Source organism: Phaenicophaeus curvirostris, unplaced genomic scaffold (assembly GCF_032191515.1).
Source record: "Phaenicophaeus curvirostris isolate KB17595 unplaced genomic scaffold, BPBGC_Pcur_1.0 scaffold_617, whole genome shotgun sequence".
In the NCBI taxonomy this organism is placed as follows: domain Eukaryota; kingdom Metazoa; phylum Chordata; class Aves; order Cuculiformes; family Cuculidae; genus Phaenicophaeus; species Phaenicophaeus curvirostris.
The window spans coordinates 1-27,362 of NW_027207144.1; the positions used below are offsets into that span (position 1 = coordinate 1).

The window sequence follows — 27,362 nt, forward strand, 5'->3', positions numbered from 1 at the left end:
GGGGGGCGGGTCCCGGAAGCCCCGCGGCGGGCGGGGAAGCACCGGGGAAGCGCCGGTGTCACCGCCCCCGCAGCCACTTCCGGCCGGCGGGGCGGGCGCTTCCGGTGGGTGTCGCGCGCAAAGCGGTCCCCCAGGGCGGGATAATGGTTCCGCCGTACGGAGGGGCCGCGCATGCGCAGAGCGACACGGGGTGTGTTGGGGGGGCAAATAAGGGCCTAGGGGCAACTCTGGGGGCTGGAGGGGCAGTTAGGGGGGCAATTAGGAGCCAAGAGACAATTCTGAGGGCTGGAGGGGCAGTTTGGGGGGCAAGTAGGAGCCAAGGGGCAACTCTGGGGGCTGGAAGAGCAGATTTGGGGGGCAAATAGGGGCCTAGGGGCAACTCTGGGGGCTGGAGGGACAGTTTGGGGGGCAAATAGGGGCCTAGGGGCAACTCTGGGGGCAGTTTGGGGCTGGGAGGGCAGTTTTATGGGGCAATTAGGAGCCAAGGGGCAACTCTGAGGGCAGTTTGGGGGCAGATAAGGGCTGGAAGGGCAGATTTGGGGGGCAAATAGGGGCCAAGGGGCAACTCTGGGGGCTGGAGGGGCAGTTTGGGGGCAGAAAGGGCTGGAAGGGCAGTTTTGGGGGCAAATAGGGCTGAAGGAGCAACTCCGGGGGCAGTTTGGGGGCAGAGAGGGGCTGGAAGGGCGGATCTGGGGGGCAAATAAGGGCCTAGGGGCAACTCTGAGGGCTGGAGGGGCAGTTTGGGGGCAGATAAGGGCTGGAAGGGCAGTTTTGGGGGGCAAATAGGGGCCAAGGGGCAACTCTGAGGGCAGTTTGGGGGCAGATAAGGGCTGGAAGGGCAGATTTGGGGGCAATTAGGGGCCAAGGGGCAACTCTGGGGGCTGGAGGGGCAGTTTGGGGGCAGATAAGGACTGGAAGGGCAGATTTGGGGGGCAAATAGGGGCCAAGGGGCAACTCTGGGGGCAGTTTTGGGGCAGATAAGGGCTGGAAGGGCAGTTTTGGGGGGCAATTAGGAGCCAAGGGGCAACTCTGGGGGCAGTTTGGGGGCAGAGAGGGGCTGGGAGGGCAGTTTTGGGGGGCAAATAGGGGCCAAGGGGGCAGTTTAGGCGGGTAGCGAAAGGTGGGGGGGGGGCAATTGAGACCCCCCCCCAAGCACAGACCTCGTTAGAGCCCCGAGGGCTTTTATTACCCTGCGAAGGGGCAAATAAACAACCCCCCCGGGGGGGCAAATTCCCCCTCAGGAATCCTCCTTCTCCTGAAACCTGCAGGGAAAGGAAAGGGGGAAGATGTTATAGGGGGAGAATTAGAGGGGGGGGGTTCCCCCAACGCCCCCCCCCCCAAAACTGTGGAGGGGGGGTAAAAGGAGGGAGGAGGGGGGTATTTTTTGAGGCGGGGGGGGGTCTCTCACCGGCACCGGGGGCAGGTGTAGAAGACGGTTTGACCCTCGTCGGCCGAGCGCATCTGGCGGGTGCGATACGACATCCCCTCGTGGGAGCAGCGGGGCAGCCGCCGCTCAACCTGACCCCCCCCCCCCAAAAAAAAATCATTAGAAGGGACCCCCCACCCCTAAAAACCCATTAGGAAGAGACACCCCCCCAAAAAAACCATTAGAAGGGACCCCCCACCCCTAAAAACCCATTAGGAAGAGACACCCCCCCAAAAAACCATTAGAAGGGACCCCCACCCCCCTAAAAACCCATTAGGAAGAGACACCCCCCCAAAAAAACCATTAGAAGGGACCCCCCCACCCCTAAAAACCCATTAGGAAGAGACACCCCCCCAAAAAACCATTAGAAGGGACCCCCACCCCCCTAAAAACCCATTAGGAAGAGACACCCCCCCAAAAAAACCATTAGAAGGGACCCCCACCCCCCTAAAAACCCATTAGGAAGAGACACCCCCCCAAAAAAAAACATTAGAAGGGACCCCCACCCCCCTAAAAACCCATTAGGAAGAGACACCCCCCCAAAAAAAAACATTAGAAGGGACCCCCACCCCCCTAAAAACCCATTAGGAAGAGACACCCACCCAAAAAAACCATTAGAAGGGACCCCCACCCCCCTAAAAACCCATTAGGAAGAGACACCCCCCCAAAAAAACCATTAGAAGGGACCCCCACCCCCTAAAAACCCATTAGGAAGAGACCCCCCCCCAAAAAAACATTAGAAGGGACCCCCTCCCGAAAAAAAAACATTAGAAAGAGACCCCCCCACCCCTAAAACCCATTAGGAAGGGACCCCCCACCCCTAAAACCCATTAGGAAGGGACCCCCCCACCCCTAAAAAGCCATTAGGAGGGACCCCCCCACCCCTCAAAATCCATTAGGAAGGGACCCCCCCACCCCTAAAAGCCATTAGGAGGGACCCCCCACCCCTAAAACCCATTAGAAAGCGACCCCCCCACCCCTAAAAGCCATTAGGAGGGACCCCCCACCCCTAAAACCCATTAGAAAGGGACCCCCCCACCCCTAAAATCCCATTAGGAGGGACCCCCCCCAAAAAAACTCATTAGGAAGGGACCCCCCACCCCTAAAAAGCCATTAGGAAGGGACCCCCCCCCCAAAAAAAAACATTAGAAGGGACCCCCTCCCCCCAAAAAAAACATTAGGAAGGGACCCCCCCCACTAAAATCCCATTAGGAAGGGACCCCCCACCCCTAAAACCCATTAGGAAGGGACCCCCCCCACTAAAATCCCATTAGGAAGGGACCCCCCACCCCTAAAACCCATTAGGAAGGGACCCCCCCCAAAAAAACATTAGAAGGGACCCCCTCCCCCCAAAATAACATTAGGAAGGGACCCCCCCACTAAAATCCCATTAGGAAGGGACCCCCCACCCCTAAAACCCATTAGGAAGGGACCCCCCCCAAAAAAAACATTAGAAGGGACCCCCTCCCCCCAAAATAACATTAGGAAGGGACCCCCCCACTAAAATCCCATTAGGAAGGGACCCCCCACCCCTAAAACCCATTAGGAAGGGACCCCCCCCAAAAAAAACATTAGAAGGGACCCCCTCCCCCCAAAAAAACATTAGGAAGGGACCCCCCCACTAAAATCCCATTAGGAAGGGACCCCCCACCCCTAAAACCCATTAGGAAGGGACCCCCCCCAAAAAAAACATTAGAAGGGACCCCCTCCCCCCAAAATAACATTAGGAAGGGACCCCCCCACTAAAATCCCATTAGGAAGGGACCCCCCACCCCTAAAACCCATTAGGAAGGGACCCCCCCCAAAAAAAAACATTAGAAGGGACCCCCTCCCCCCAAAAAAACATTAGGAAGGGACCCCCCCACTAAAATCCCATTAGGAAGGGACCCCCCACCCCTAAAACCCATTAGGAAGGGACCCCCCCGCCCCTAAAAACCCATTAGGAGGGACACCCCCCCCCCAAAAAGCCATTAGGAAGGGACCCCCCCCCCAAAAAAAAAACATTAGAAGGGACCCCCTCCCCCCCAAAAAACATTAGGAAAGGACCCCCCACCCCAAAAAAACTCAGAGCAGGATTTTGGGGTGGGGGGGGTCCCTTCCTAATGAGTTTTTTGGGGGGGGTCCCTCCTAATGGCTTTTTAGGGGTGGGGGGGTCCCTTCCTAATGAGTTTTTTTGGGGGGGCGTCCCTTCCTAATGGGTTTTTCTTGGGGGGGGTCCCTTCCTAACTTTTTTTTTTTTGGGGGGGGGGTGCCCCCCCCCCTTTTCACTCACCAGGGGCCCCCCCAGGCTGGGCTCGGGCTCGCCCCCCCTGCCCCCCCCGGCCTCCAGCCGGTTAAACTCCACGGTGCTGCGGACGATTTTCCCTTCGAAATCTGCGAATTTTTTTTTTTTGGGGGGGGGTCAGAAAAAAAAAAATAAATTATTGGGGGGGGGGAAATGTTGAGGGGGGGGTCTCAGGGGGTGCCCCCCCCCCAATACCGGCGCTGAGCAGGGCGAAGGAGCAGCGGGGGCAGCGAACGGTGCTGGGGGGGCCGGGACGGGGCAGGACGGAGCCGCACTCGGGGCAGAAATCCAGGCAGGATCGGAAGCACGAGGGGGGCAGCGTCATGGCTGGGGGGGCAAAAAGGGGGGGGGGTCAGGGGGGGCTTTGTACACTATTGCCCCCCCTAACCCCCTTTATTACCCCCCCCAGCTGCTCCAACTACCCCCGATCCCCGTCTGTTGCTCCCCAAGCCCCCCTCTATTGCCCCCCATCCCTTCCAATTGCCCCCCACATCCCCTCTATTGCCCCCCAAATCCCCTCTATTGCCCCCACCCCTTCCAATTGCCCCCATTCCCTCTATTGCCCCCCAAATCCCCCTCTAATGCCCCATCTGCTCCAACTGCCCCCAAATCCCCCTCTATTCCCCCCACCCCCTCCAACTACCCCGTCACATCCCCCTCTACTGCCCCCCAATCCCCCTCTATTGCCCCCAATCCCCCTCTATTGCCCCCCAACCCCCTCCCTTTGCCCTCCAACCCCCCTTATTGCCCCTAAACCCCCTCAGATCCCCTCCTTTTGCCCCCTAATCCCCCGATCACCCCTCAAATCTCCTCCTTTTACCCCAATCCCCTCCTTTTGCCCCCCAATCCCCCCTATTGCCCCCAACCCCCTCCTTTTGCCCCTGACACCCCATTATTGCCCCTCAATCCCATCCCATTGCCCCCCAATCCCCCCTATTGCCCCCCAATCCCTCCTTTCGCCCCTACTCCCCCTTATTGCCCCTAATCCCCCCTCAAATCCCCTCCTCTTACCCCCAATCCCCTCCTTTTGCCCCCAATCCCCCTTATTGCCCCTAATCCACCCTCAAATCCCCTCCTTTTACCCCCCAATCCCCTCTATTACCCCCAGTCCCCCCTATTGCCCCCCAACCCCCTCCCTTCGCCCCCCAATCCCCTTTATTGCCCCTAACCCCCCTCAGATCCCCTCCTTTTGCCCCTCAATCCCCCCTGTTGCCCCCCAACCCCCTCCTATTGCCCCTGACGCCCCATTATTGCCCCTCAATCCCCTCCCTTTGCCCCCTACTCCCCCTTATTGCCCCTAATCCACCCTCAAATCTCCTCCTTTTACCCCCAATCCCCTCCTTTTACCCCCCAATCCCCTCTATTACCCCCAATCCCCCTCTATTACCCCCCAATCCCCTCCTTTTGCCCCCTATTCCCCCTTATTGCCCCTAACCCCCCTCAAATCCCCTCCTTTTACCCCTCACCCCCCTCCTTTTGCCCCCAATCCCCTCTATTACCCCCAATCATCTTCCCCATTAGCCCTCAAACCCCCCTTTAAAACCCCCCCACCTCCTCCCGCGCCGGGGCCCGTAGTCCCCGCCCCTTCCTCTACGTCACTTCCCCTCCCTTTAATTAACGCGGAAGGGGGCGTGGCCTAAGGGGGCGTGGCCTAAAGGGGCGGGATATACAATAACATTATTTTCTATGGAGTGGGCGTGGCCTAACCCGCGAGTGGGCGTGGCTTGGCTGCGTGGGGGCGTGGCCTCGCCGTTGCCATGGCGTCGCTTCCGGTGCGGCGGGGCGGAAGCGGCGGGCGCTGCCGGGAGGCGCTGCTGGTACCTTGAGGGGGGTGGGGGGTTGGGGGTGGGATTGGGCCCCGTGGAGCGGCTTGGGGAGGGGGGGGGGGCGCTGAGAGGGGGTTCATGTTCCTTGTGTCGGGGGGAGGGGCTCCTCCTGTCGCCTGCGGGGCGAGGGGGGCGGGGCTGGGGGCGGGAGGGGGCTCCAGCGCTCCTCACGGCGGGGGCCTGGGCCCTATCGGGGTGTCAGGAGGGGGTGGGGCGGCTCCTATGGGGATGGGGAGGTCCCTTGACCCCTATCGGGGTGTCGAGAGGGGCTGGGGGGGGGCTCCTGTGGGGATGGGGGGTTCCCTTGACCCCCTATCGGGGTGTCAAGAGGGGGTGGGGGGGCCCCTGTGGGGATGGGGGGGGCTCCTGTGGAGCTGGGGGGGTTCTCTTGACCCCTATCGGGGTGTCAAGAGGGGCTCGGGGTTCCCTTGACCCCTATTGGGGTGTCGGGGGTGGGGGGGCTCCCTTGACCCCCTATCGGGGTGTCAAGAGGGGCTGGGGGGGGCTCCTGTGGGGATGGGGGGGTTCTCTTGACCCCCTATCGGGGTGTCAGCAGGGGCTGGGGGGGCTCCTGTGGGGCTTGGGGGGTTCTCTTGACCCCTATCGGGGTGTCAGGAGGGGGTGGGGGGGCTCCTATGGGGATGGGGGTCTCCTGTGGGTCTGGGGGGGTTCTCTTGACCCCTATCGGGGTGTCAGGAGGGGCTGGGGGGGGCTCCTGTGGGGCTGGGGGTGTTCTCTTGACCCCTATCGGGGTGTCAAGAGGGGCTGGGGGGGGTCCTGTGGGGCTGGGGGGGTTCTCTTCACCCCCTATCGGGGTGTCAGGAGGGGGTGGGGGGGCTCCTGTGGGGATGGGGGGGGCTCCTGTGGGTCTGGGGGGGTTCTCTTGAGCCCTATCGGGGTGTCAGGAGGGGCTCGGGGGTTCCCTTGACCCCTATTGGGGTGTCAGGAGGGGGTGGGGGGGCTCCTATGGGGATGGGGGGGCTCCTATAGGGATGGGGGGTTCCCTTGACCCCTTATCGGGGTGTCAAGAGGGGCTGGGGGGAGGGTCCTGTGGGGCTGGGGGGGGTTCTCTTGACCCCTATCAGGGTGTCAAGAGGGGGCTGGGGGGGCTCCTGTGGGGCTTGGGGGGTTCTCTTGACCCCTATCGGGGTGTCAGGAGGGGCTGGGGGGGTTCTGACCCCTATCGGGGTGTCAGGAGGGGCTGGGGGGGTTCTGACCCCTATTGGGGTGTTAGGAGGGGCTGGGAGGGTGGTCTCTGACCCTTATTGGGGTCCTCTGACTCCTATTGGGGTGTCAGGAGGGACCCGGGGGGGAGCTCCTTGCTTCCTATAGGGGGATTAGGAGGATCTGGGGGGCTCCTATGGGGCTGGGGGGCTCCCCTGACCCGTATTGGGGTGTCAAAAGGGGCTGAGGAGTCTCCTGTGGGACTGGGGGGTCGCTTCTCACCCCCCATCTCAGTTTGGGGGGGCTGATACGGGGCTGGGGGGCTCCTCTGACCCCTTTCTGTGAGGCTGGGGGGGCTGCTATGGGGTTGGGGGGCTCTTCTGACCCCCGTTTCCTCCTCCCTGGGGGTTCGGGGGGGGCTTTTCCTTCCTTAAAACAGGGAATTGGGGCCTTTTGAGCTTTTTCTCCCCCTTATTTTATTTTTTTTTTTTAGGGCTCCCCCCTCCCCAAACCGAGCATGGCCGGGGGCTGAGCCCCCCGAGAGAGCGGACGGACGGACGGACGGACAGACAGACGGGGAAGCTCCGATGGCTGAGAAAGCCCCCACCCCGCCCCCCGTTCCCGAAGGATTCGCAGGCGGCTTCGGAAAACGGGGGGGAGGGGGGAACCCCCCGTGACACCCCCCTCCCCCTGCCCGCCAGCCCCAAGCAGGTAACCCCGCGGCTTCCCCGCCTCCGCACCCCAAATTCCCGCGGCAACGGGGACGAAATAGTAAAAAAAAAAGAGAATTTTTAGTGATTTTGAGGGAAATGGAGGCGCGGGTGGCGAATCCGACGGGAAAAAGGCTGAATGTGGAGCAAAATGAGGGTTTGAGCCCATCGTTGCCGCGGATTTTGCCAAAAAGGGGGGGGAATGAGAGGAAAATGAGGGAAAATGAGAGGAAAAGTAGGAAAAGTGAGAGGAAAAGTAGGAAAAGTGAGAGGAAAAGTAGGAAAAGTGAGAGGAAAAGTAGGAAAAGTGAGAGGAAAAGTAGGAAAAGTGAGAGGAAAAGTAGGAAAAATGAGAGAAATATAGGAAAAATGAGGGGAAAAGTAGGAAAAGTGAGGGGAAAATCAGGAAAAATGAGGGGAAAATCAGGAAAAATGAGGGGAAAATCAGGAAAAATGAGGGGAAAATCAGGAAAAATGAGGGGAAAATCAGGAAAAATGAGGGGAAAATAGGAGAAATGAGAGGAAAATCAGGAGAAATGAGAGGAAAAATCAGGAGAAATGAGAGGAAAAATCAGGAGAAATGAGAGGAAAAATCAGGAGAAATGAGAGGAAAAATCAGGAAAAATGAGAGGAAAATCAGGAAAAATGAGAGGAAAATCAGGAAAAATGAGAGGAAAAGTCAGGGAAAAGTGAGAGGAAAAGTAGGGAAAAGTGAGAGGAAAAGTAGGGAAAATGAGAGGAAAATCAGGAAAAATGAGAGGAAAATCAGGAAAAAGGAGAGAAAATCAGGAAAAAGGAGAGAAAATCAGGAAAAAGGAGAGAAAATCAGGAAAAATGAGAAGAAAATCAGGAAAAATGAGAAGAAAATCAGGGAAAAGTGAGAGGAAAAGTAGGAAAAGAGAGAGGAAAAGTAGGAAAAATGAGAGGAAAATCAGGAAAAAGGAGAGAAAAATCAGGAAAAAGGAGAGAAAATCAGGAAAAAGGAGAGAAAATCAGGAAAAATGAGAAGAAAATCAGGGAAAATGAAAGGAAAATCAGGGAAAAGTGAGAGGAAAATCAGGAAAAATGAGAGGAAAAGTCAGGAAAAATGAGAGGAAAAGTAGGAAAAATGAAAGGAAAAGTAGGAAAAATGAGAGGAAAAATTGGAAAAATGAGAGAAATCAGGAAAAATGAGAGGAAAAGTCAGGAAAAATGAGAGGAAAAGTAGGAAAAATGAAAGGAAAAGTAGGAAAAATGAGAGGAAAAATTGGAAAAATGAGAGAAAAGTAGGAAAAATGAGAGAAAAATCAGGAAAAATGAGAGGAAAAATCAGGATAGGGGGTTCCCCAAAAGCAGCGCTCGCTTTTTCGGGCCCTTCAGCTGCGTTTGGTGTCTCTGAGCCCGGAGCCGCTTTCCCTCAGGGTGCAAGAAAGCGTTTAGGTTAATTAAAGAGAATAATTAATGACTAATTTAGGGGCGGCGATGCAAAATTAGCGGGGGTTAGCCCTGAATCCCACGGGATTGGGGGCACCGAGAGGAGGGGAAAGGGCTGAAAATCTCCCCGAAAACTTTGCGAGTCTCCAGATTTGGGGTTTTTTCAGCCCTGAGGGAAGGAAAAAGGAGGAGGCGTCGCCCTCCCCCTCCGGATTTGGGGTTTTTGGGGTGCTGGGGGGGGTGTTAAGGCGATCGGCGTCTCGTCTGCCTCGGAGCGAAGCCGAGGGCAGGGAAAATCCCAGCTCTGCTTACTCAGCGCCTCGTCGCCGGCTTCTCCCTCGCCGCGGGGCCGAACGCCGGCTGCGACCCCGACTTTGAGCCGAAACACCCCGACTTTGAGCCGAAACACCCCAACTTTGAGCCGAAAGACCCCCAATTTGGGCCAAAGGGCCGCACATTTGGCCCCAACCGCTTCCAATTGGCCCCCAAAGCCCTGCAATCGCCAGCCGGCCCCCGCGTTCGGGGCTCCCCGCGGCTGAGCCGCTCTCGCCCGCAGGTACAACCCAACCCCGGCCTCCCCCAAATCCCCGAAAATAACTTTTTTCCCCTTAATTTCCTCCTCTCCGCCAGCTTTCCCGCTGCCGCACGAGCGTTTGGGGCCGGGAAAGGGGAAACTCTCCCCGTTACCGACACTTTCCGCCTCTCCCCTTTCCCCTCCGGCGTCACCCCCTTCCCTCCCTCTTTGCACCCCTATTTTTTCCCCCTTTTTTTCCTTTAAATCCTCCTTTTCCAGGTGTTTTTTTGCTTTTTAACTCCCTTTTTCCCCCCCGCCAACGTGGCTCGTGGCGGCGTTAACCCTTGAGCCGCTCTCCGTGCGGAGTTAAGCAATCGCTTTCTCTTCCCCCTCCTCTTCCTTTATTTTCTCTGTTGGTTTTTTTTCCCTTCTTCCTTATTTTTTTTGCTTTTTTTCCCCTTAATTCCCCTTTTCTCCTCCCTTTTCCTGCGCTCAGCGGCTTCTTCTCCGCTGGCAGGAGTCGGGCTGGGCTCCGCGTGAGTAAAAACTCCTCGAAAATGGGGCTCGGGCAGCATTTTAACCCTCAAATTGAGACTTTTTAATTTTATTTCTCCCCGAAACCGCCCTCATTCCCCTCCCCTCAAGCCTCCGCGATGGAAAATCCTCCCCGGAGCCAACCCCAGGGTTAACGTTTAACCGGCGTGGACTCTGCCCCGCTCCTCCCTGGCCAAGATTTGGGATTTGGGCTCGGAATTTGGGGGGTTCCCCCCGTTATCGAAGGATTTTGGGGGGTTCCCTGCGCTGCCACGTTTTGGTGGGAGGCTCCGGCGCTGCTCGGTTTCGCTTCCTCGCCGCGGCGCGGGGGAATTTCTCGTGCGGGGAGGAGCTGGGGGGTGGTTTTGGGGGTCCCTGCCTGGATTTTGGGGGTCCCTGCTCGGATTTGGGGGTCCCTGCTCGGATTTGGGGGTCCCTGCTCGGATTTTGGGGGGTCCCTGCTCAGATTTTGGGGGTCCCTGCCTGGATTTGGGTGATCCACACCTGGATTTTGGGGGTCCCTGCCTGGATTTGGGTGATCCACACCTGGATTTTGGGGGTCCCTGCCTGGATTTGGGTGATCCACACCTGGATTTTGGGGGTCCCTGCCTGGATTTGGGTGATCCACACCTGGATTTTGGGGGTCCCTGCTCGGATTTGGGGGTCTCTGCTTGGATTTTGGGGGTCTGTGTCTGGATTTTGGGGGTCTGTGTCTGGATTTTGGGTGGTCCCTGCTCGGATTTTTGGGGTCCCTGCTCGGATTTTTAGGGTCCCTGCTTGGATTTTGGGGGTCCCTGCTTAGATTTTGGGGGTCCCTGCTGGGATCTGGGGGGTCCCTGCTGGGATCTGGGTGGTCCGTGCCTGGATTTTGGGGGTCCCTGCTTGGATTTGGGTGATCCCTGCCTGGATTTTGGGGGTCCCTGCCTGGATTTTGGGGGTCCATGCTTGGATTTGGGTGATCCACACCTGGATTTTGGGGGTCCCTGCTCGGATTTGGGTGATCCCTGCTTGGATTTTGGGGGTCCCTGCTCGGATTTTGGGGGTCCCTGCTCAATTTTTGGGGGTCCGTGCTCAATTTTTGGGGGTCCGTGCTCGGATTTTGGGGGTCCCTGCTCGGATTTTGGGGGTCCCTGCTCAATTTTTGGGGGTCCCCGCTCAGATTTTGGTGATCCCCGCTCAGATTTTGGTGATCCCCGCTCAGATTTGGTGGTCCCTGCCTGGATTTGGGGTGTCCCCGCTCAGATCTGGGGCGTCCCTGACCACTTTTGGGGGGCCCTGGCATGATTTTGGGGGCGCTCGGGGGGGGTTCCGCTCCGTTCTAACCCCTGGTTTTGCCGTCGGCAGCTCCATGGCGTGGCCTTGAGCGCTGAAGGATGCTGAAGAAGAGCAGCTTGGTGCTGTGGGGGGCGGCGCTCTTCATCGCCTGGAACGGCCTCCTCCTCCTCTTCCTCTGGAGCCGCCCGCCCTCCTCCTCCTCCTCCTCCTCCTCCTCATCATCATCATCCTTGGAAGGCGACCGCTTGACGGCCGAGGTGATCCGCTTGGCTCAAGATGCCGAAACCGAACTGGAGCGCCAAAAGGAGCTGCTGCGCCAAATCCACCGCTACAGCCGCCTGTGGGGCGAGCGGCGCGGCGCTCGGCTCCCTCCTCAACCCCCTCCGCCCCCTCTGCCGCCTTCGCCGGTACCTCCGCTCCTCCTCACCGAGCCCTCCGGCCCCGTCTTACCGGTGCTGGTGATGGCCTGCGACCGCAGCACCGTCCGCCGCTGCCTCGACAAGCTCCTCCGCTACCGCCCTTCGGCTCAGCGCTTCCCCGTCATCGTCAGCCAGGACTGCGGCCACGCCGAAACGGCTCGCGTCATCGCCTCGTACGGCGACGCCGTCGCTCACATCCGCCAGCCGGACCTGGGCGACGTGCCGGTGCCCCCCGAGCACCGCAAATTCCAAGGTTATTACAAAATCGCTCGGCATTACCGCTGGGCGCTGGGGCAGGTTTTCCGCGCCTTCCGCTACCGCGCCGCCATCGTGGTGGAGGACGATTTGGAAGTGGCGCCCGATTTCTTCGAGTATTTCCAAGCCACCTTCCCGCTGCTCCTCGCCGACCGCAGCCTCTGGTGCGTCTCCGCTTGGAACGACAATGGCAAAGAGCAGATGGTGGACGTGGGCCGAGCCGAGCTGCTCTACCGCACCGATTTCTTCCCCGGCTTGGGCTGGTTGCTCTTAGCCGAGCTCTGGGATGAGCTCGAACCCAAGTGGCCTCGAGCGTTTTGGGACGATTGGATGCGTCAACCGGAGCAGCGCCGCGAGCGCTCCTGCATCCGCCCCGAGGTCTCGCGGACGATGACGTTCGGCCGCAAAGGCGTGAGCCACGGCCAGTTTTTCGATCAGTATTTAAAGTTCATCAAACTCAACGACCGTTTCGTGCCTTTCACCCGCCTCGACCTCTCGTACCTCCGCCGGGAAGAGTACGAACGCTCCTTCCTCGCCGAGGTTTACGCCGCGCCCGAGCTGCGGCTCGACGAGCTGCAGGGCAACCGGCGCCGCGAGCTGGGGGCCGTGCGGCTGCAGTACCGCGGCCGCGACGCCTTCAAAGCCTTCGCCAAAGCCTTGGGGCTCATGGACGACCTCAAATCCGGCGTCCCCCGCGCCGGCTACCGCGGCATCGTCAGCTTCGTTTACCGCGGACGCCGCGTCTACCTGGCGCCGCCGGCCGACTGGACGGGCTACGATCCCACGTGGAGTTAGTAGCCGCCCTCCTGCTCAAAACGATCTTTTTTTTTTAAAATTTTGGGGGGTCCAGGGGGTGCGTTTTCCCCGTTTTCCAGCTTTTAGGGGGTCGGGGTGTTGGGTTTTTTCCGGTGTGGCTTTAACTGGGAGGGCGTTCGCCCCGTGCCAAAGCGCCCCGAGCCGCTGGGGGAACCGGGGACAGAGGCGGCTCCCAGCGGGGAGAGGAGTTTTCCACAATAAAAGGTGAAAAAAAAAAACCCCAAAAAACCTCAAAATCCGCCCCCCAAAATTCTCGTGGCTTCCTGCTGCTCGGCACGGCAGCCGGGGCCTTATAGGGAGAAGGGGCTATAGGGGCCTCGGGGCTCTATTCGGCTCAACCCCGTGGGTGCCGAGGGCCATAAAATGACCCGTATGGGCCTGGGGAGGGGGTCTTCATCTGGCTGTCGGGGCTTATATGGGTCTATATGTACCTATAGGGACCTGTGGGCGTCTGTATCTGCCTATAGGGGCTTGTATGGGTCTGTATGGACCTGTGAGGGGCCTATAGGGGCCTGTAGGTACCTAGAGGGGCCTGTATGGGCCTGTGGGCATCTGTATCCGCCTATAGGGGCTTGTATGGGTCCGTATGGACCTGTGGGGGGCCTATAGGGGCCTGTAGGTTCCTATAGGGGCCTGTATGGACCTGTGGGCGTCTGTGTCTGCCTATAGGGGCTTGTATGGGTCTGTATGGACCTGCAGGGGCCTCTGTAGGGGCCTGTAGGTTCCTATAGGGGCCTGTATGGACCTGTGGGCGTCTGTGTCTGCCTATAGGGGCTTGTATGGGTCTGTATGGACCTGCAGGGGCCTCTGTAGGGGCCTGTAGGTTCCTATAGGGGCCTGTATGGACCTGTGGGCGTCTGTGTCTGCCTATAGGGGCTTGTATGGGTCTGTATGGACCTGCAGGGGCCTCTGTAGGGGCCTGTATGGGCCTGTGGGCGTCTGTATCCGCCTATAGGGGCTTATATGGGTCTGTATGGACCTGTAGGGGCCTCTGTAGGGGCCTGTAGGTACCTATAGGGGCCTGTATGGGGCTTGTATGGGTCTGTATGGACCTGCAGGGGCCTCTGTAGGGGCCTGTAGGTTCCTATATGGGCCTGTATGGGCCTGTGGGCGTCTGTATCTGCCTATAGGGGCTTGTATGGGTCTGTATGGACCTGTGAGGGGCCTATAGAGGCCTGTAGGTACCTATAGGGACCTGTATGGGCCTGCGGGGCTGTCTGCCTATAGGGGCTTATATAGGTCTGTAGGGGCCTATAGGGGCCTCTGTAAGGGCCTGTTGAGGCCTGTATGGACCTATAGGGACCTGTATGGGTCCACAGGGGCCTGTGTGGGGCTTTTCATTTCGTAACTCAGCGAAATTATAAATTTTTCCCCCCCAAAAAAAGAGGAAAAGAGGGAAAAGAGGCTGGAGGGGACGGGACTGGGCAGACTGGGGACACTGGGAGGGATTTAGGGCCTCCCCCAGCAGGATTTGGGTTCAAGCCGCGTGGCTTTAGGGATATTTTGGAAGCTGTTGCCTTCCCCACCTCCACTGCGGGGGATGAAACCCCCAAATCGCCTTTATTTTCACTTATAAATGGGAAAAACCCTAAAAAAAAAAAAAATAGAGATGGGGAGGGGGCTCAGCAAGTTGCTGCCAGCAGCACCAACCCCTGTTTTATTGACCAAATCCTCCCTTTTGGGTAGAACGAGGCAGCGGATTTTAAAAAAGCGACTTTGGAGGCTTGTTTTTTATCGGCAGCCCCGGATTTTTCACCTGGAAAGGTCCAAACCCGCCCTTCAAAATCCACTTTTTTCCCCCTATTTAAAGCGGCGCCTCGAGGCGGGGGAGGGGGGAGGGGGGGAGGGGAGGGGAGGGGAGGGGAGGGAGGCGGCCCCCGCCCCGCAGTCCTCACTCAGGTCCGCTCCCTCCATTCCCCTTCGCGCCCTGCCCGCCGCGCGGTTCTCAATCAGGTCCGCCCTCCCCCTTAGAGGGCGGGAAATGGGGGGGGGGGGAACAGCCAATGGGAGCGCGGGGGCTCGGGAAAGGGGGCGGGGCCAGAGGGTTGGCGGGAACGGGAGGGGATGGCGCGGGCGAGGCAGCTGCGGAGGGGAGCGGCAGCGAAAAGGCCCCTCAAAACCTGCTCCTTCTCCGGTCCCAAAGCGCCCCAAACCTGCTCCTTCTCCGGCCCCAAAGCCCCCTGAAGGTGCTGCTTCTGTGGCTTCAGCCTTTCCTGAAGACGCAGCTTCTGCAGCCCCAAAGATTCCTGTAAACGCTGCTTCTGCAGCTCCAAAGCTCCCTGAAAATGCTGCTTCTGTGGCTTCAGCCTTTCCTGAAAACACAGTTTCTGCAGCTCCAAACCTTCCTGAAGACGCTGCTTCTGTGGTTTCAGCCCTTCCTGAAGACGCTGCTTCTGCAGCCCCGAAGATTCCTGTAAATGCTGCTTCTGCAGCTCCAAACCTCCCTGAAAATGCTGCTTCTGTGGCTTCAGCCTTTCCTGAAGATGCTGCTTCTGCGGCTTCAGCCTTTCCTGAAGATGCTGCTTCTGCAGCCCCAAAGATTCCTGAAAATGCTGCTTCTACAGCCCCGAAGATTCCTGAAAATGCTGCTTTTCCAGCCCCAAACCTCCCTGAAAATGCTGCTTCTGCGGCTTCAGCCTTTCCTGAAGATGCTGCTTCTGCGGCATCAGCCTTTCCTGAAGATGCTGCTTCTGCGGCTTCAGCCTTTCCTGAAGACGCTGCTTCTGCAGCCCCAAAGATTCCTGAAAATGCTGCTTCTGCAGCCCCAAACCTCCCTGAAAATGCTGCTTCTGCAGCTTCAGCCTTTCCTGAAGATGCTGCTTTTGTGGCTTCAGCCTTTCCTGAAGATGCTGCTTTTGTGGCTTCAGCCTTTCCTGAAAATGCTGCTTCTGCAGCCCCAAAGGTTCCTGAAAATGCTGCTTCTGCAGCCCCAAAGGTTCCTGAAAATGCTGCTTCTGCAGCCCCAAAGCTCCCTGAAAACGCTGCTCCCGAGTTAAACTTCTTGTGTTTTTTTCCGAGGAAGGGAAGCGCCGGGAGCTTCTCCGTTGGATTTAGGCTTGACGAAGCGCTTTGGATTCAGCGCGAAGCGTCGCCACGTCTCGTGCTGGAACGAGCTTTTGCGTCGCCTGTGAGCGACCTCGTCCCCAACCAAGCGGGAGACGCCTAATTCCACCACGAACCAGGCTGTAATTTGAATTTAGCCACAACCTGGGGGTTTCTCGAGGGCTTTAATTAAAAGGAAGGCCCTGATGATGACGGCGCTGCCTCCCTGCCGCCTTTCTCTGCGGTTTCTCCTCTTCCTGAGGACGAGGCGAGCCTGGGGGCAGCTGAAAACGGTGCTGATTACACTCCCTGCTGCCTCCAAAGGCTCAGTTTGTTTATTTTTTCACTCGTAGGCGCTGAAATGTGGAATAAAATCTCCTCTCCGCGGCCTCTCTCCCCGCTCCCGTCCCAGGGCGCGATCCCAGGAGGCACGAGAAGCGATTTCATCCCATTTCCCCTAATTTCTCTGCTAATTGTAAGCAGAAATTTCTCCGCTTGCGGGGCCGGCGGCCGCAAAACCCCTTTTCCTCCTCAAATTGAGCCCCGATATATTCCTCGAGGGGGGATCTCCCTGTTTTTCTGGGTCTTGTTTCCATCGACAAGGAGCCACGGGAGGAAACAATCTTTCTGTTCTTGTGCTAAAGGTGTTTTCTCGTGGGGAAAAGCAGCGTGAGGGGAGAAAAAACCCAACAAAAAGCTTTAAATTGGTCAGAAACCCCCATCCCTGAAGTGAGGGGGGGGGGAAAAAGGGGATTTAAGGGGAATTTTGAGTCTCTGCGAACGTGGGGAGGAGCAAGAGGGGGAAAGGTGGTGAATTCTGCTAAAATAGGTGTGAAAAGGGAAAGGAAATGGGGTTGATTGTGGTGGAAGGGAGAGGTTTTAGGGGTTCAGGTGGGGTTTGAGGGGTTTAGGTGGGGTTTGGGGGGGTTAGGTGGGTTTTTTTGGGTTCAGGTGGGGTTTTAGGGGGTTCAGGTGGGGTTTTAGGGGGGGTTAGGTGGCATTTTAGGGGTTTAGGTGGGGTTTTGGGTGGCTCAGGTGGGGTTTTGGGGGGGTTCAGGTGGGGTTTTGGGGGGGTTCAGGTGGGGTTTGAGGGAGTTCAGGTGGGGTTTTAGTGGTTCAGGTGGGGTTTTAGGGGGGTTCAGGTGGGGTTTGAGGGAGTTCAGGTGGGGTTTTAGTGGTTCAGGTGGGGTTTTAGGGGTTTAGGTGGGGTTTGGGGGGTTTAGGTGAGGTTTTAGGGGTTCAGGTGGGGTTTGGGGGGGGTTCAGGTGGGGTTTTGGGGGGGTTCAGGGTGAGGCTTTGGGGGCTGAGGGTGAACAGAACCAGCCTCTGGCCCTGTCGGAGCGACACCTGCACCCGAGAAGGCGAAGATTTCGGTGCTTTTGAAGAAGCAAAACGCTTAGAAGGAGGCTTTAATTAACAGCAGCCAGATTTCACGCTTAATTAATTCCCAATCATTTCGGGCCCCGGCAGCAGGAGGAGCCAAGGCGGTGCCAGGTATCAATTTTCCAGAAATCTTTGCGCTTTGGTGCATCATCCTGTCCCCTGTTTATAGGAGAAGAGCCCAGCTCCCTCCTCCCCACAACCTCCTCTCAGGGAGTTGGAGAGAGCAATGAGGTCTCCGCTCAGCCTCCTCTTCTCCAGGATGAACCATCCCAGGTCCCTCAGACGTGTCCTCCAGCCCCTTCCCCAGCTCCGTTCTCTTCTCTGGCCTCACCCCAGCCCCTCCACATCCTCCTTGTGGGGAGGGGCCCAGCACTGACCCCAGGACTCGAGGCTGGGTCTCCCCAGAGGGAGAAGAACCTCCCTGGCCCTGCTGGCCACGCCGGGGCTGCTCCAAGCCCAGATGCCCTTGGCCTCCTTGGCCCCCTGGGCCCCTGCTGGCTCCTGGTCAACCAACACCCCCAGCTCCTTCTCCTCCAGGGCCCTTTCCAGCCAGACCCCTACTCCGTACCCCACTCACTTCCCGCTCTGCGCATGCGCGTCACCACAGGCCCCTTATATAGCCCCGCTCACCATAGCCCCGCCCCCTCGCTCTGCGCATGCGCGTCACCACAGGCGCCTTATATAGCCTCGCTCATAGCCCCGCCCCCTCGCTCTGCGCATGCGCGTCACCACAGGCCCCTTATATAGCCTCGCTCACCCTAGCCCCGCCCCCTCGCTCTGCGCATGCGCGCCCTCCCCACCCCCCCCCCTTAGCCCCGCCCTCCCTTAGCCCCGCCCCCCCGTTACCGTAATGTCGCGTCGAGCAGCGCGGCTGCAAAATGGCGCCCCCCCCATCCCCCCCAAAAAAAGGCCTCAGCACCCCCCCCCCCCCCAAAACGGGCTCTCAGGGCTCCGCTATCGCCTTTTATTGATCCCTGTCGCGATACAGCGCGGCCACGCGGTGGCACCGCCCTCCCCACCCCCCCCTATAGCTCCTCCCCCCCCCCCCCCCAACTCCCTCCTTGTCCCAGTTTCACTGGGTCTGGCCCAGTTCCTAACTGGGACAGCGCCGCTTGACCCAGTTGCGACCGCGCCGCCCCGCCACGTGGCTATAAAAACCCCTTAATTAGGCTCAAAATCCCTCATTAAGGGTAATTAAGCCCCACCCGCCGCTAGAAAAGCTATAAAAATGGGGGGGGGGGGGGGCGGTGAGGCCTCCAAAATCCTCACCCCCCCCCCCCCCCCACACCGTGGGGAAGGGGCTTCAGGGGGTCCTGTCCGTCTGTCTGTCTGTCCAGGTTCGCCTCTGCCCCCCCCCCCCCCAGGGCCCCCCCGAGTCGCTGGGGGGGGGGGGGGGAAGGTTTTGGGGGGGTCTCGGGGTGAGTCTGACCCCCCCCCCCCCGCGCTGTGGGGCAGGGGCCGAGGCTACCGGCGGCAGGATTCGTCTGGGGGGGGGGCAAAGGGTGAGGAAAGGGGGTCCAGGACCCCCCAAAATCCCCACCCCCCGAGCCCCCCACTTCAGGGACCCCCAGGACCCCCCAAATCCCCCCCCCAAGGCACCCAGGAGCCCCCAAATCCCCCCGTGAAAGAGCCCAGGACCCCCCAAATCCCCCCCCGCCCTCAAAGAGCCCAGGACCCCCCCCCACATCCCCCCCCTCAAAGAGCTCAGGGTCCCCCAAATCCCCACTCCAGGCACCCAGGACCCCCCTTGCACCCCCAAATCCCCCCCAGGAATCCATGACCACCCCCACCCCTCCAAATTCCCCCCCAGGAACCCCCCAAATCCCCCCTCCAGGCACCCAGGACCCCCACTGCCCCCCCCAAATCCCCCCCCAGGACCCCCCAAATCCCCCCTCCAGGCACCCAGGATCCCCATTGCCCCCCCCCAAATCGCCCCCAGGACCCCCAAATCCCCTCCAAGATGCCCATTGCCCCCCAAAATCCCCTCCAGGACCCCCCAGATCCCCCCTCCAGGCACCCAGGACCCCCATTGCCCCCCCCAATCCCCCCATTGCCCCCTCAAATCTCCCCCAGGACCCCCCAAATCCCCCCCCCAAGGCACCCAGGACCCCCCTTGCCCCCCCAAATCCCCTTGCCCCCCCGTCTCACCGACGAGCAGGGCGCGGGCGCGCAGCCCCCCCGGCAGCCCCCGCGCTGGGGGGGGCTCCTCGTCCTCCTCTTCGTCGTCGGGGGCGGCCGGGGGGGGTCCGGGGGGGGAGGGCGAGTCCTCGGGGGGGCCCCAGGCGGCCAGCGCGGCCCCCTCCGACGGGTACGAGAAGGTTCGCTCCAGCTCCCGCTCGCTGAACCAGATCTTCAGCTGGGGGGGGGGGGGGACATCAGAGGGGACCCCTTGGGGACCCCTTGGGGACACCTTGGGGCGTGGGGACATCAGGGGGGGCACCTTGGGGTGTGGGGACATCAGAGGGGACACCTTGGGGACACGTTGGGGGCACCTTGGGGCGTGGGGACACCGGGGGGGGCACCTGGGGGACACCAGAGGGACACCTTGGGGTATGGGGACACCAGGGGGGGCAACTTGGGGACACCTTGGGGCATGGGGACACATCAGAGGAGACCCCTTGGGGACACCTTGGGGTATGGGGACACCAGGGGGACACCTTGAGGCATGGGGACATCAGAGGGGACACCTTGGGGACACCTTGGGGGCACCGTGGGGCGTGGGGACACCGGGGAGGGGGACCTTGGGGACACCTTGGGGCATGGGGACATCAGAGGGGACACCTTGGGGACACGTTGGGGGCACCTTGGGGCATGGGGACACCGGGAGGGGCACCTTGGGGACACCAGAGGGACACCTTGGGGCATGGGGACATCAGGGGGACACCTTGGGGACACGTTGGGGGCACCTTGGGGCGTGGGGACACCAGGGGGGGCACCTTGAGGACACGTTGGGGGCACCTTGGGGCATGGGGACACCGGGGGAGGCACCTGGGGGACACCAGGGGGACACCTTGGGGCATGGGGACACCAGGGGGGGCAACTTGGGGACACCTTGGGGCATGGGGACACATCAGAGGAGACCCCTTGGGGACACCTTGGGGTATGGGGACATCAGAGGGGACACCTTGGGGACATGTTGGGGGCACCTTGGGGCATGGGGACACCGGGGGGGGCACCTTGGGGACACCTTGGGGCGTGGGGACACCGGGGGGGCACCTTGGGGACACCAGGGGGACACCTTGGGGCGTGGGGACACCGGGGGGGCACCTTGGGGTGTGGGGACATCAGAGTGGACACCTTGGGGACACGTTGGGGGCACCTTGGGGCATGGGGACACCGGGGGGGCAACCTGGGGACACCTTGGGGCATGGGGACACATCAGAGGAGACCCCGTGGGGACACCTTGGGGTATGGGGACACCAGTGGGGGCACCTTGGGGACACCTTGGGGCATGGGGACACCAGGGGGGGCACCTTGGGGACACCAGGGGGGGCACCTTGGGGACACCAGGGGGACACCTTGGGATGAAGGTGGCATGGAGTCACTTTGGGGACACCAGGGAGACACCTTGGGGACACCAGGGGGACACCTTGGGGACACCGGGGGACACCAAGGGGACAACTTAGGGTGCCTTGGGGCATGGGGACATCAGGGGGACACCTCGGGGGACACCTTGGGGACACTAGGAGGCCACCAGCAGGTCACTTTGGGGGATGGGGGTGGCATGGGGACCCCTTGGGGACCCCAGGGGGGACACTTTGGGGACCCCTTGGGGACCCCAAGGGATGGGGGTGGCATGGGGACCCCAGGGACCCGTTGGGGACCCCCTGACCCCATGTCCCGTCCCCCCCCGGGGCAGCAGAGCCCAGTGTGTCCCCAGTTCCCATGACAATTAATTCCCCTCCCGGCTTAATCGTAATTAACGGGAGGTGATTAATGACATGGGGGGGGGAGGGGGGGGGGTCACGCGGCCCCGGGGTGGGGGAGGGGGGGCAGGTGGCCCCGCCCGGGAAATGTCACCACCCCCCCACTTCTTGTCCCCCCCCCCGGTTCCTGTTTTTGGGGTCCCCGAGGGATCCTGGGTAACGGGGGGGGCCAAACAGCCCTTCAGCTGCACCCAAAGGGGGGGGACGGGGACAAGGAGGGGACAAGGGGGACAAGGAGGGGACAAGGAGGGCCAGGAGGGGGACAAGGAGGGCCAGGAGGGGACAAGGAGGACCAGGAGGGGACAAGGAGGGGGACATGGAGCAGGGAGGGGGACAAGGAGGGGGACATGGAGCAGGGAGGGGGACAAGGAGGTTCAGGAGGGGACAAGGAGGACCAGGAAGGGACAAGGAGGACCAGGGATGGGGACAAGGAGAGGGACACGGAGCAGGGATGGGGACAAGGAGGTCCAGGAGGGGACAAGGAGGGGGACACGGAGCAGGGATGGGGACAAGGAGGTCCAGAAGGGGACAAGGAGGACCAGGGATGGGGACAAGGAGAGGGACATGGACCAGGGATGGGGACAAGGAGGTCTGGGAGGGGACAAGGATGGGAAGGAGCATGGAGCAGAGATGGGGATGGAGATGAGGGATGGAGACGAGGGATGGGGATGGAGACAAGGGATGGAGACAAGGGATGGGGATGGAGATGAGGGATGGGGATGAAGATGAGGGATGGGGATGGAGATGAGGGATGGAGATGGAGATGAGGGATGGAGATGAAGACGAGGGATGGGGATGGAGATGAGGGATGGGGATGGAGATGAGGGATGGGGATGGAGACGAGGGATGGGGATGGAGACGAGGGATGGAGATGGAGACGAGGGATGGGGATGAAGATGAGGGATGGAGACGAGGGATGGAGATGGAGACGAGGGATGGGGATGGAGATGAAGGATGGAGACAAGGGATGGGGATGGGGACGAGGGATGGGGATGAAGATGAGGGATGGAGACGAGGGATGGGGATGGAGACGAGGGATGGGGATGAAGATGAGGGATGGGAACAGGGGATCCAGGAGAAGACGAGGTGAGGGCCAAGGCTGGGGCCGCAGCAGGACAGCGACGGGCTGGAGGCCACACGGAGGCATCTCAGGGGACATTGAGGGACAGGAGGGGACAGGGGGGTCCCTACCTTCTTGCGGTGGGGGTCGTTCTTGGCCAGGCAGGAGCGGGGCAGGGCCAGGTACCCCCCGATGACCTGGATCTCCTCGGCCGTGGGGTAGCGCTTCTTGGGGGGCCCGGGGGGCGTGGCGGGGGGCCCGGGTGGCGTCGGCGTCGAGGTGGGGGACGTCCCCTCGGGGCTGGTGGTGGTGGTGGTGGTGGTGGCCCCGCGGCGGGGCCGGACGGTGATGGTGTTGCCGCTGCGGCGCTGCAGGGCGGGGTGGGCCAGGGGGGCCCCCGTCTCGCGGCGGGGCGCCCCTCGCATGGCCGACGTCCCGGGGCTCCCCGAGCCCGGCGCCGCCCCGGCTACGCCCTCCCCACGCCCCGGAGCCGGCGTCACGGGCGACACGGGCGTCGGGGTTGACCCAGGAGTCATGGGTGACACGGGAGTCGTGGTTGATCCTGGAGTTGTGGTTGACCCTGGGGTCACGGTTGACCCAGGGGCCATGGTTGACTTAGGGGTCATGGTTGACCCTGGGGTCATGGTTGACCCAGGGGTCGTGGTCAACACAGGCCTCGTGGTTGACCCAGTGGTCACAGTTGACCCAAAGGCCATGGTTGACCCTGGGGTCATGGTTGACCCTGGGGTCACGGTTGACCCAAGAGTCACGGTTGACCCAAGGGCCATGGTTGACCCTGGGGTCACGGTTGACCCAGGGGTCACGGTTGACCCTGGGGTCATGGTTGACCCAGGGGTCATGGTCAACACAGGCCTCGTGGTTGACCCAGATGTCATGGTTGACCCAGGAGTCATGGTTGACCCTGGGGTCATGGTTGACCCTGGGGTCACGGTTGACCCAGATGTCATGGTTGACCCAGGGGTCACGGTTGACCCAGATGTCATGGTTGACCCAGGAGTCATGGCTGACCCCGGGGTCACGGTTGACCCAAGAGTCACGGTTGACCCAAGGGCCATGGTTGACCTGGGTGTCATGGTTGACCCAGGGGTCACAGCTGACCCAGGAGTCACGGTTGACCCAGGGGCCATGGTTGACCTGGGTGTCGTGGTTGACCCTGGGGTCACGGTTGACCCGGGGGTCATGGTCAACACAGGCCTCGTGGTTGACCCAGGAGTCATGGTTGACCCAGAAGTCACAGTTGACCCAGATGTCATGGTTGACCCAGAAGTCACGGTTGACCCAGGGGCCACGGTTGACCTGGGTGTCGTGGCTGCCCCAGGGGTCACGGTTGACCCAGGGGTCACGGTCAACACGGCTGTCGTGGTGGCTCCACAGGCTTTGCTTGAGCCCTGTCCTTCCACCCCACCCTCGTGGCCGTCCGGTGGCCCCTGTCCTCCTGGCATCCCCCGTCCCTCAACCGTCTTCCAGCTCTTGACCATCTCCTTTACCGTCCCCTGGTTCTCAGACGTCTCCACGTCTTTCGTTGCCTCCTGGCCCTCAACTGTCCCCGGGCTGGTGGCCAACCCGTGGCCCTTGACCACCCTGAGGGTCTCGGGCGTCTCCTGGCCCTCAGGCGTCCCCAGATCTTTCGTTGTCCCCTGGACTTCAACCGGCCCCTGGCTGGTGGTCAACCCATGGCCCTTGGCCGTCCCCTGTCCCTCACCTGTCCCCGAGTCCTTGGTTGTCCCCAGACCCTCCGTTGCGCCTGGGCTGGTGGCCAATCCATGGCCCTTGACCGTCCTACAGCCCTCAACCGCCCCCTGTCCCTCTGTTGTCCCCACCCCCTTGGCCAAGCCCCATCCCTTGACCACCCCGATGCCCTTGACCGTCCCTCGCGTCTCAGCCGTCCCCAGGTCCTTGGTTGCCCCCTGTCCCTCCGCTGCTCCTGGGCTGGTGGCCGACCCGTGGCCCTTGATGGTCCTGCGGGTCTCAGCCCCCTGCTGACCCTCAGCTGCCCCCACGCCCTTGGTTGATCCCAAACCATCAACCACCTGGTTGGTGGTCAACCCATGGCCCTTGACGCCCTTGGTTGACCCCAACCCATCAACCACCTGGTTGGTGGTCAACCCAAGGCCCTTGATGCCCTTGGTTGACCCCAAACCATCAACCACCTGGTTGGTGGTCAACCCAAGGCCCTTGACCACCCGAGGGATCTCATCTTTCTGCTGTCCCTCAACCATCTCCACACCCTTGGTTGATTCCAAACCATCAACCACCTGGTTGGTGGCCAACCCAAGGCCCTTGACGCCCTTGGTTGACCCCAACCCATCAACCACCTGGTCGGTGGCCAACCCATGGCCCTTGAAGCCCTTGGTTGACCCCAACCCATCAACCACTTGGTCGGTGGCCACCTCATGGTCCTCGAGGGCCCCGCGGTTCTCCTGGGCGCGCGGCGGGGAGGCCGGGGGGCTCTCGGGGACCTCCCTCTCGGTGCTGAGGGAGCGGGCGGGCGGGCGCGGGGCGAAGCGGCTGAGCAGGCGGCTGACGCGTCCCCGAGGGGCCTCGTTGTCCCCGCAGAGCTCCAGCCCCTCGGCGCTGCGGCTCAGCCCCGGCGCCAGCGCCAGGGAGCCCGTCTCGGGGACCCCCGAGGTCCCGGCTTTGGCCCGGCGCCGTTCCAGAAGCTCCCGCTTCCACGGGGGCAACTGGGCCGCCCGGTCCCGCTGCTCCCGCTCGCGCCGGCGAGCCGCCTCCTCCTCGCGCCGGCGACGCTCCAGGAGCTGCAGCTTCCAACCCGGCACCGCCATGGCCTGAGGAACCAGGGATGGGGGCTGAGGAACCAGGGATGGAGGCTGAGGAACGAAGGATGGGGCTGAGGAACCAGGGATGGGGCTGAGGAACCAGGGATGGGGGCTGAGGAACCAGGGATGGGGCTGAGGAACCAGGGATGGGGGCTGAGGAACCAGGGATGGGGCTGAGGAACCAGGGATGGGGGCTGAGGAACCAGGGATGGGGGCTGAGGAACCAGGGATGGGGCTGAGGAACCAGGGATGGGGCTGAGGAACCAGGGATGGGGCTGAGGAACCAGGGATGGGGGTTGAGGAACCACGGATGGGGCTGAGGAACCGGGGATGGGGCTGAGGAACCAGGGAAGGGGCTGAGGAACCAGGGAAGGGGCTGAGGAACCAGGGATGGGGGCTGAGGAACCAGGGATGGGGCTGAGGAACCAGGGATGGGGGCTGAGGAACCAGGGATGGGGCTGGTGGAGAAACCAGGGATGGGGCTGGTGGAGAAACCAGGGATGGGGTTGGTGGAGAAATTAGGGATGGGGATGGTGGAGAAACCAGGGATGGGGCTGGTGGAGGAACCAGGGATGGGGCTGGTGGAGGAACCAGGGATGGGGCTGGTGGAGGAACCAGGGATGGGGCTGGTGGAGGAACCAGGGATGGGGATGGTGGAGAAATTAGGGATGGGGTTGGAGGAACCAGGGATGAGGTTGGTGGAGAAATCAGGGATGGGGTTGGTGGAGGAACCAGGGATGGGGCTGGTGGAGGAACCAGGGATGGGGCTGGTGGAGCCACCAGGGCTGGGGGTGGTGTTAGGGGGCCACCAGGGCCACCGGGGGGGGGTGGGGGCCACCAGTGCCACCAGTTGAGAAGAAGTGACAAAGCCGCTGGGGCGGATGCTGGTGGGACACGGGCTCCAGCTCAGGCTTCCGGCCTCGAGATCTTCGAGATCTTCGAGCACCAAGGGGGGGGGGGGGATGGGGACACCCGGGGAACCGCCATGGGGGGGACCTGGGGGGGCTGGAACTGGGGGGGGGACACACAGATTTTTGGGGGGGACCTGGGGGGGCTGGAACTGGGGGGGGGGACACAGATTTTGGGGTGGGGGGGAACTGGGGGGCTGGAGTTGGGGGGACACACAGATTTTTGGGGTGGGGGGGGACCTGGGGGGCTGGAGTTGGGGGGGGACACAGATTTTTGGGGTGGGGGGGACCTGGGGGGCTGGAGTTGGGGGGGGACACAGATTTTGGGGTGGGGGGCACTCAGGGTTTTTGGGATGGGGGGGATCCCAGATTTTTGGGGTGGGGGGCACTCAGGGGTTTTGAGATGGGGGGGATCCCAGATTTTTGGGGTGGGGGGCACCCAGGGTTTGGGGATGGGGGGGATCCCAGATTTTTGGGGTGGGGGGCACTCAGGGGTTTTGAGATGGGGGGGATCCCAGATTTTTGGGGTGGGGGGGACCCAGGGGTTTTGGGATGGGGGGGATCCCAGATTTTTGGGGTGAGGGGCACCCAGGGTTTTGGGATGGGGGGGATCCCAGATTTTGGGGGTGGGGGGCACCCAGGGTTTTTGGGATGGGGGGGATCCCAGATTTTGGGGTGGGGGGGACACAGGGTTTTGGGATGGGGGGGATCCCAGATTTTTGGGGTGGGGGGGACCCAGGATTTTGGGATGGGGGGGATCCCAGATTTTGGGGTGGGGGGCACCCAGGGTTTTGGGATGGGGGGGATCCCAGATTTTGGGGTGGGGGGATCCCAGATTTTTGGGGTGAGGGGCACCCAGGGTTTTGGGATGGGGGGGATCCCAGATTTTTGGGGTGGGGGGGATCGGGGCATCCGGGGAGCGCGGGAAAAGTGTCCGGAGTGGGGAAACCAGGCATGGAGGGGGGGGGGGGGCTGCAAGTTGGGGTTGGGGGGGGGGTAGGAGTTGGGGGGGGGTCCCTAATCCTGAGGAGGGGTTGGGGGGGGGGTCAGGGCCCCCCTATTTCGCTCCGGGTGTGGCCGGGGGGGCCCCACGAGGCGGGTAGGAGCGAAGCCTTTGTCGGGAAAGGGCGGAGAAGGGGGGGGGGGGGGAGGAAATCTCAGCCCCCCCCCCCCCCACTTTCCTTGGGGAAAAGGGATGGAATGAGGGGGGGGGGGGGATGAGGGGGGGTCCCTCGTACTCACCCCGGGATGGAGCGGGGACTCAGGCGTCCGGGAGGGAGAAGGAGGAGGAGGAGGAGGGGGGGGGGGGGAGGAAGAGAAGGGGGGGGGGATAAAAGCGGCTTTTCCCGGGGGGGGGGGCGGGGAGGGATGAGTCGGAGAAGCCGAGCGGGATCCCCCCCCCTCCCTCCCCCTTCTTTGTTCCCGGGGGGGGGGCTCGAGGGGGACCCCGGAGCTCGGGATGAGAAAAGGGGGGGGGGGGGGGAAGGGGGGCGGGGTTAAGGGTGTAAAAATCTGCCCGGAACCCGCGAGAAGGGGGGGGGGGGGGAAGGAAAATGGGGGGGGGACAAAGGGGGGGACTGGGGGGGAGGGATGGGGGGGGAAGAAAATG

At 61.4% G+C, this 27,362-nt stretch overlaps 4 protein-coding genes across 7 annotated transcripts; 2 read left to right on the forward strand and 2 right to left on the reverse strand.

The window, feature by feature from the left end:
• Window positions 1-1,164: 1,164 nt before the first annotated feature.
• Window positions 1,165-5,305, reverse strand: POLR1H (RNA polymerase I subunit H). 2 transcript variants are annotated; one of them, XM_069883150.1, is made up of 5 exons: window positions 5,262-5,305; window positions 3,906-4,037; window positions 3,699-3,799; window positions 1,409-1,518; window positions 1,165-1,262 (listed from the first exon to the last, which is right to left on the reverse strand). In XM_069883150.1, exons 2-5 carry the CDS (start codon window positions 4,033-4,035, stop codon window positions 1,238-1,240), a joined length of 366 nt encoding a protein of 121 aa, XP_069739251.1. In that variant the 5' UTR covers window positions 4,036-4,037; window positions 5,262-5,305; the 3' UTR covers window positions 1,165-1,237. The 2 variants fall into 2 exon arrangements, with proteins under 2 accessions (XP_069739251.1, XP_069739250.1); XM_069883149.1 differs by lacking the exon at window positions 5,262-5,305 and adding an exon at window positions 5,210-5,245.
• A 163-nt stretch (window positions 5,306-5,468) lies between these two features.
• MGAT1 (alpha-1,3-mannosyl-glycoprotein 2-beta-N-acetylglucosaminyltransferase) lies at window positions 5,469-12,872 on the forward strand. Of its 3 annotated transcripts, XM_069883151.1 has the most exons (3): window positions 5,469-5,527; window positions 7,194-7,411; window positions 11,216-12,872. In XM_069883151.1, the coding sequence occupies exon 3, from the start codon at window positions 11,245-11,247 to the stop codon at window positions 12,613-12,615; it is 1,371 nt and encodes a 456-aa protein (XP_069739252.1). In that variant the 5' UTR covers window positions 5,469-5,527; window positions 7,194-7,411; window positions 11,216-11,244; the 3' UTR covers window positions 12,616-12,872. The 3 variants fall into 3 exon arrangements, with proteins under 3 accessions (XP_069739252.1, XP_069739254.1, XP_069739253.1); XM_069883153.1 differs by lacking the exons at window positions 5,469-5,527; window positions 7,194-7,411 and adding an exon at window positions 9,357-9,379; XM_069883152.1 differs by lacking the exons at window positions 5,469-5,527; window positions 7,194-7,411 and adding an exon at window positions 9,797-9,873.
• Window positions 12,873-14,617: 1,745 nt separating this feature from the next.
• LOC138735247 (uncharacterized) lies at window positions 14,618-15,802 on the forward strand. Its single transcript, XM_069883155.1, has one exon. It carries the CDS (start codon window positions 14,618-14,620, stop codon window positions 15,800-15,802), a length of 1,185 nt encoding a protein of 394 aa, XP_069739256.1.
• A 2,484-nt stretch (window positions 15,803-18,286) lies between these two features.
• On the reverse strand, window positions 18,287-27,057 carry LOC138735246 (putative per-hexamer repeat protein 5). Its single transcript, XM_069883154.1, has 4 exons — window positions 26,996-27,057; window positions 22,179-24,854; window positions 19,210-19,417; window positions 18,287-18,545 (listed from the first exon to the last, which is right to left on the reverse strand). Exons 2-4 carry the CDS (start codon window positions 24,849-24,851, stop codon window positions 18,526-18,528), a joined length of 2,901 nt encoding a protein of 966 aa, XP_069739255.1. The 5' UTR covers window positions 24,852-24,854; window positions 26,996-27,057; the 3' UTR covers window positions 18,287-18,525.
• Between the last annotated feature and the right edge of the window lie 305 nt (window positions 27,058-27,362).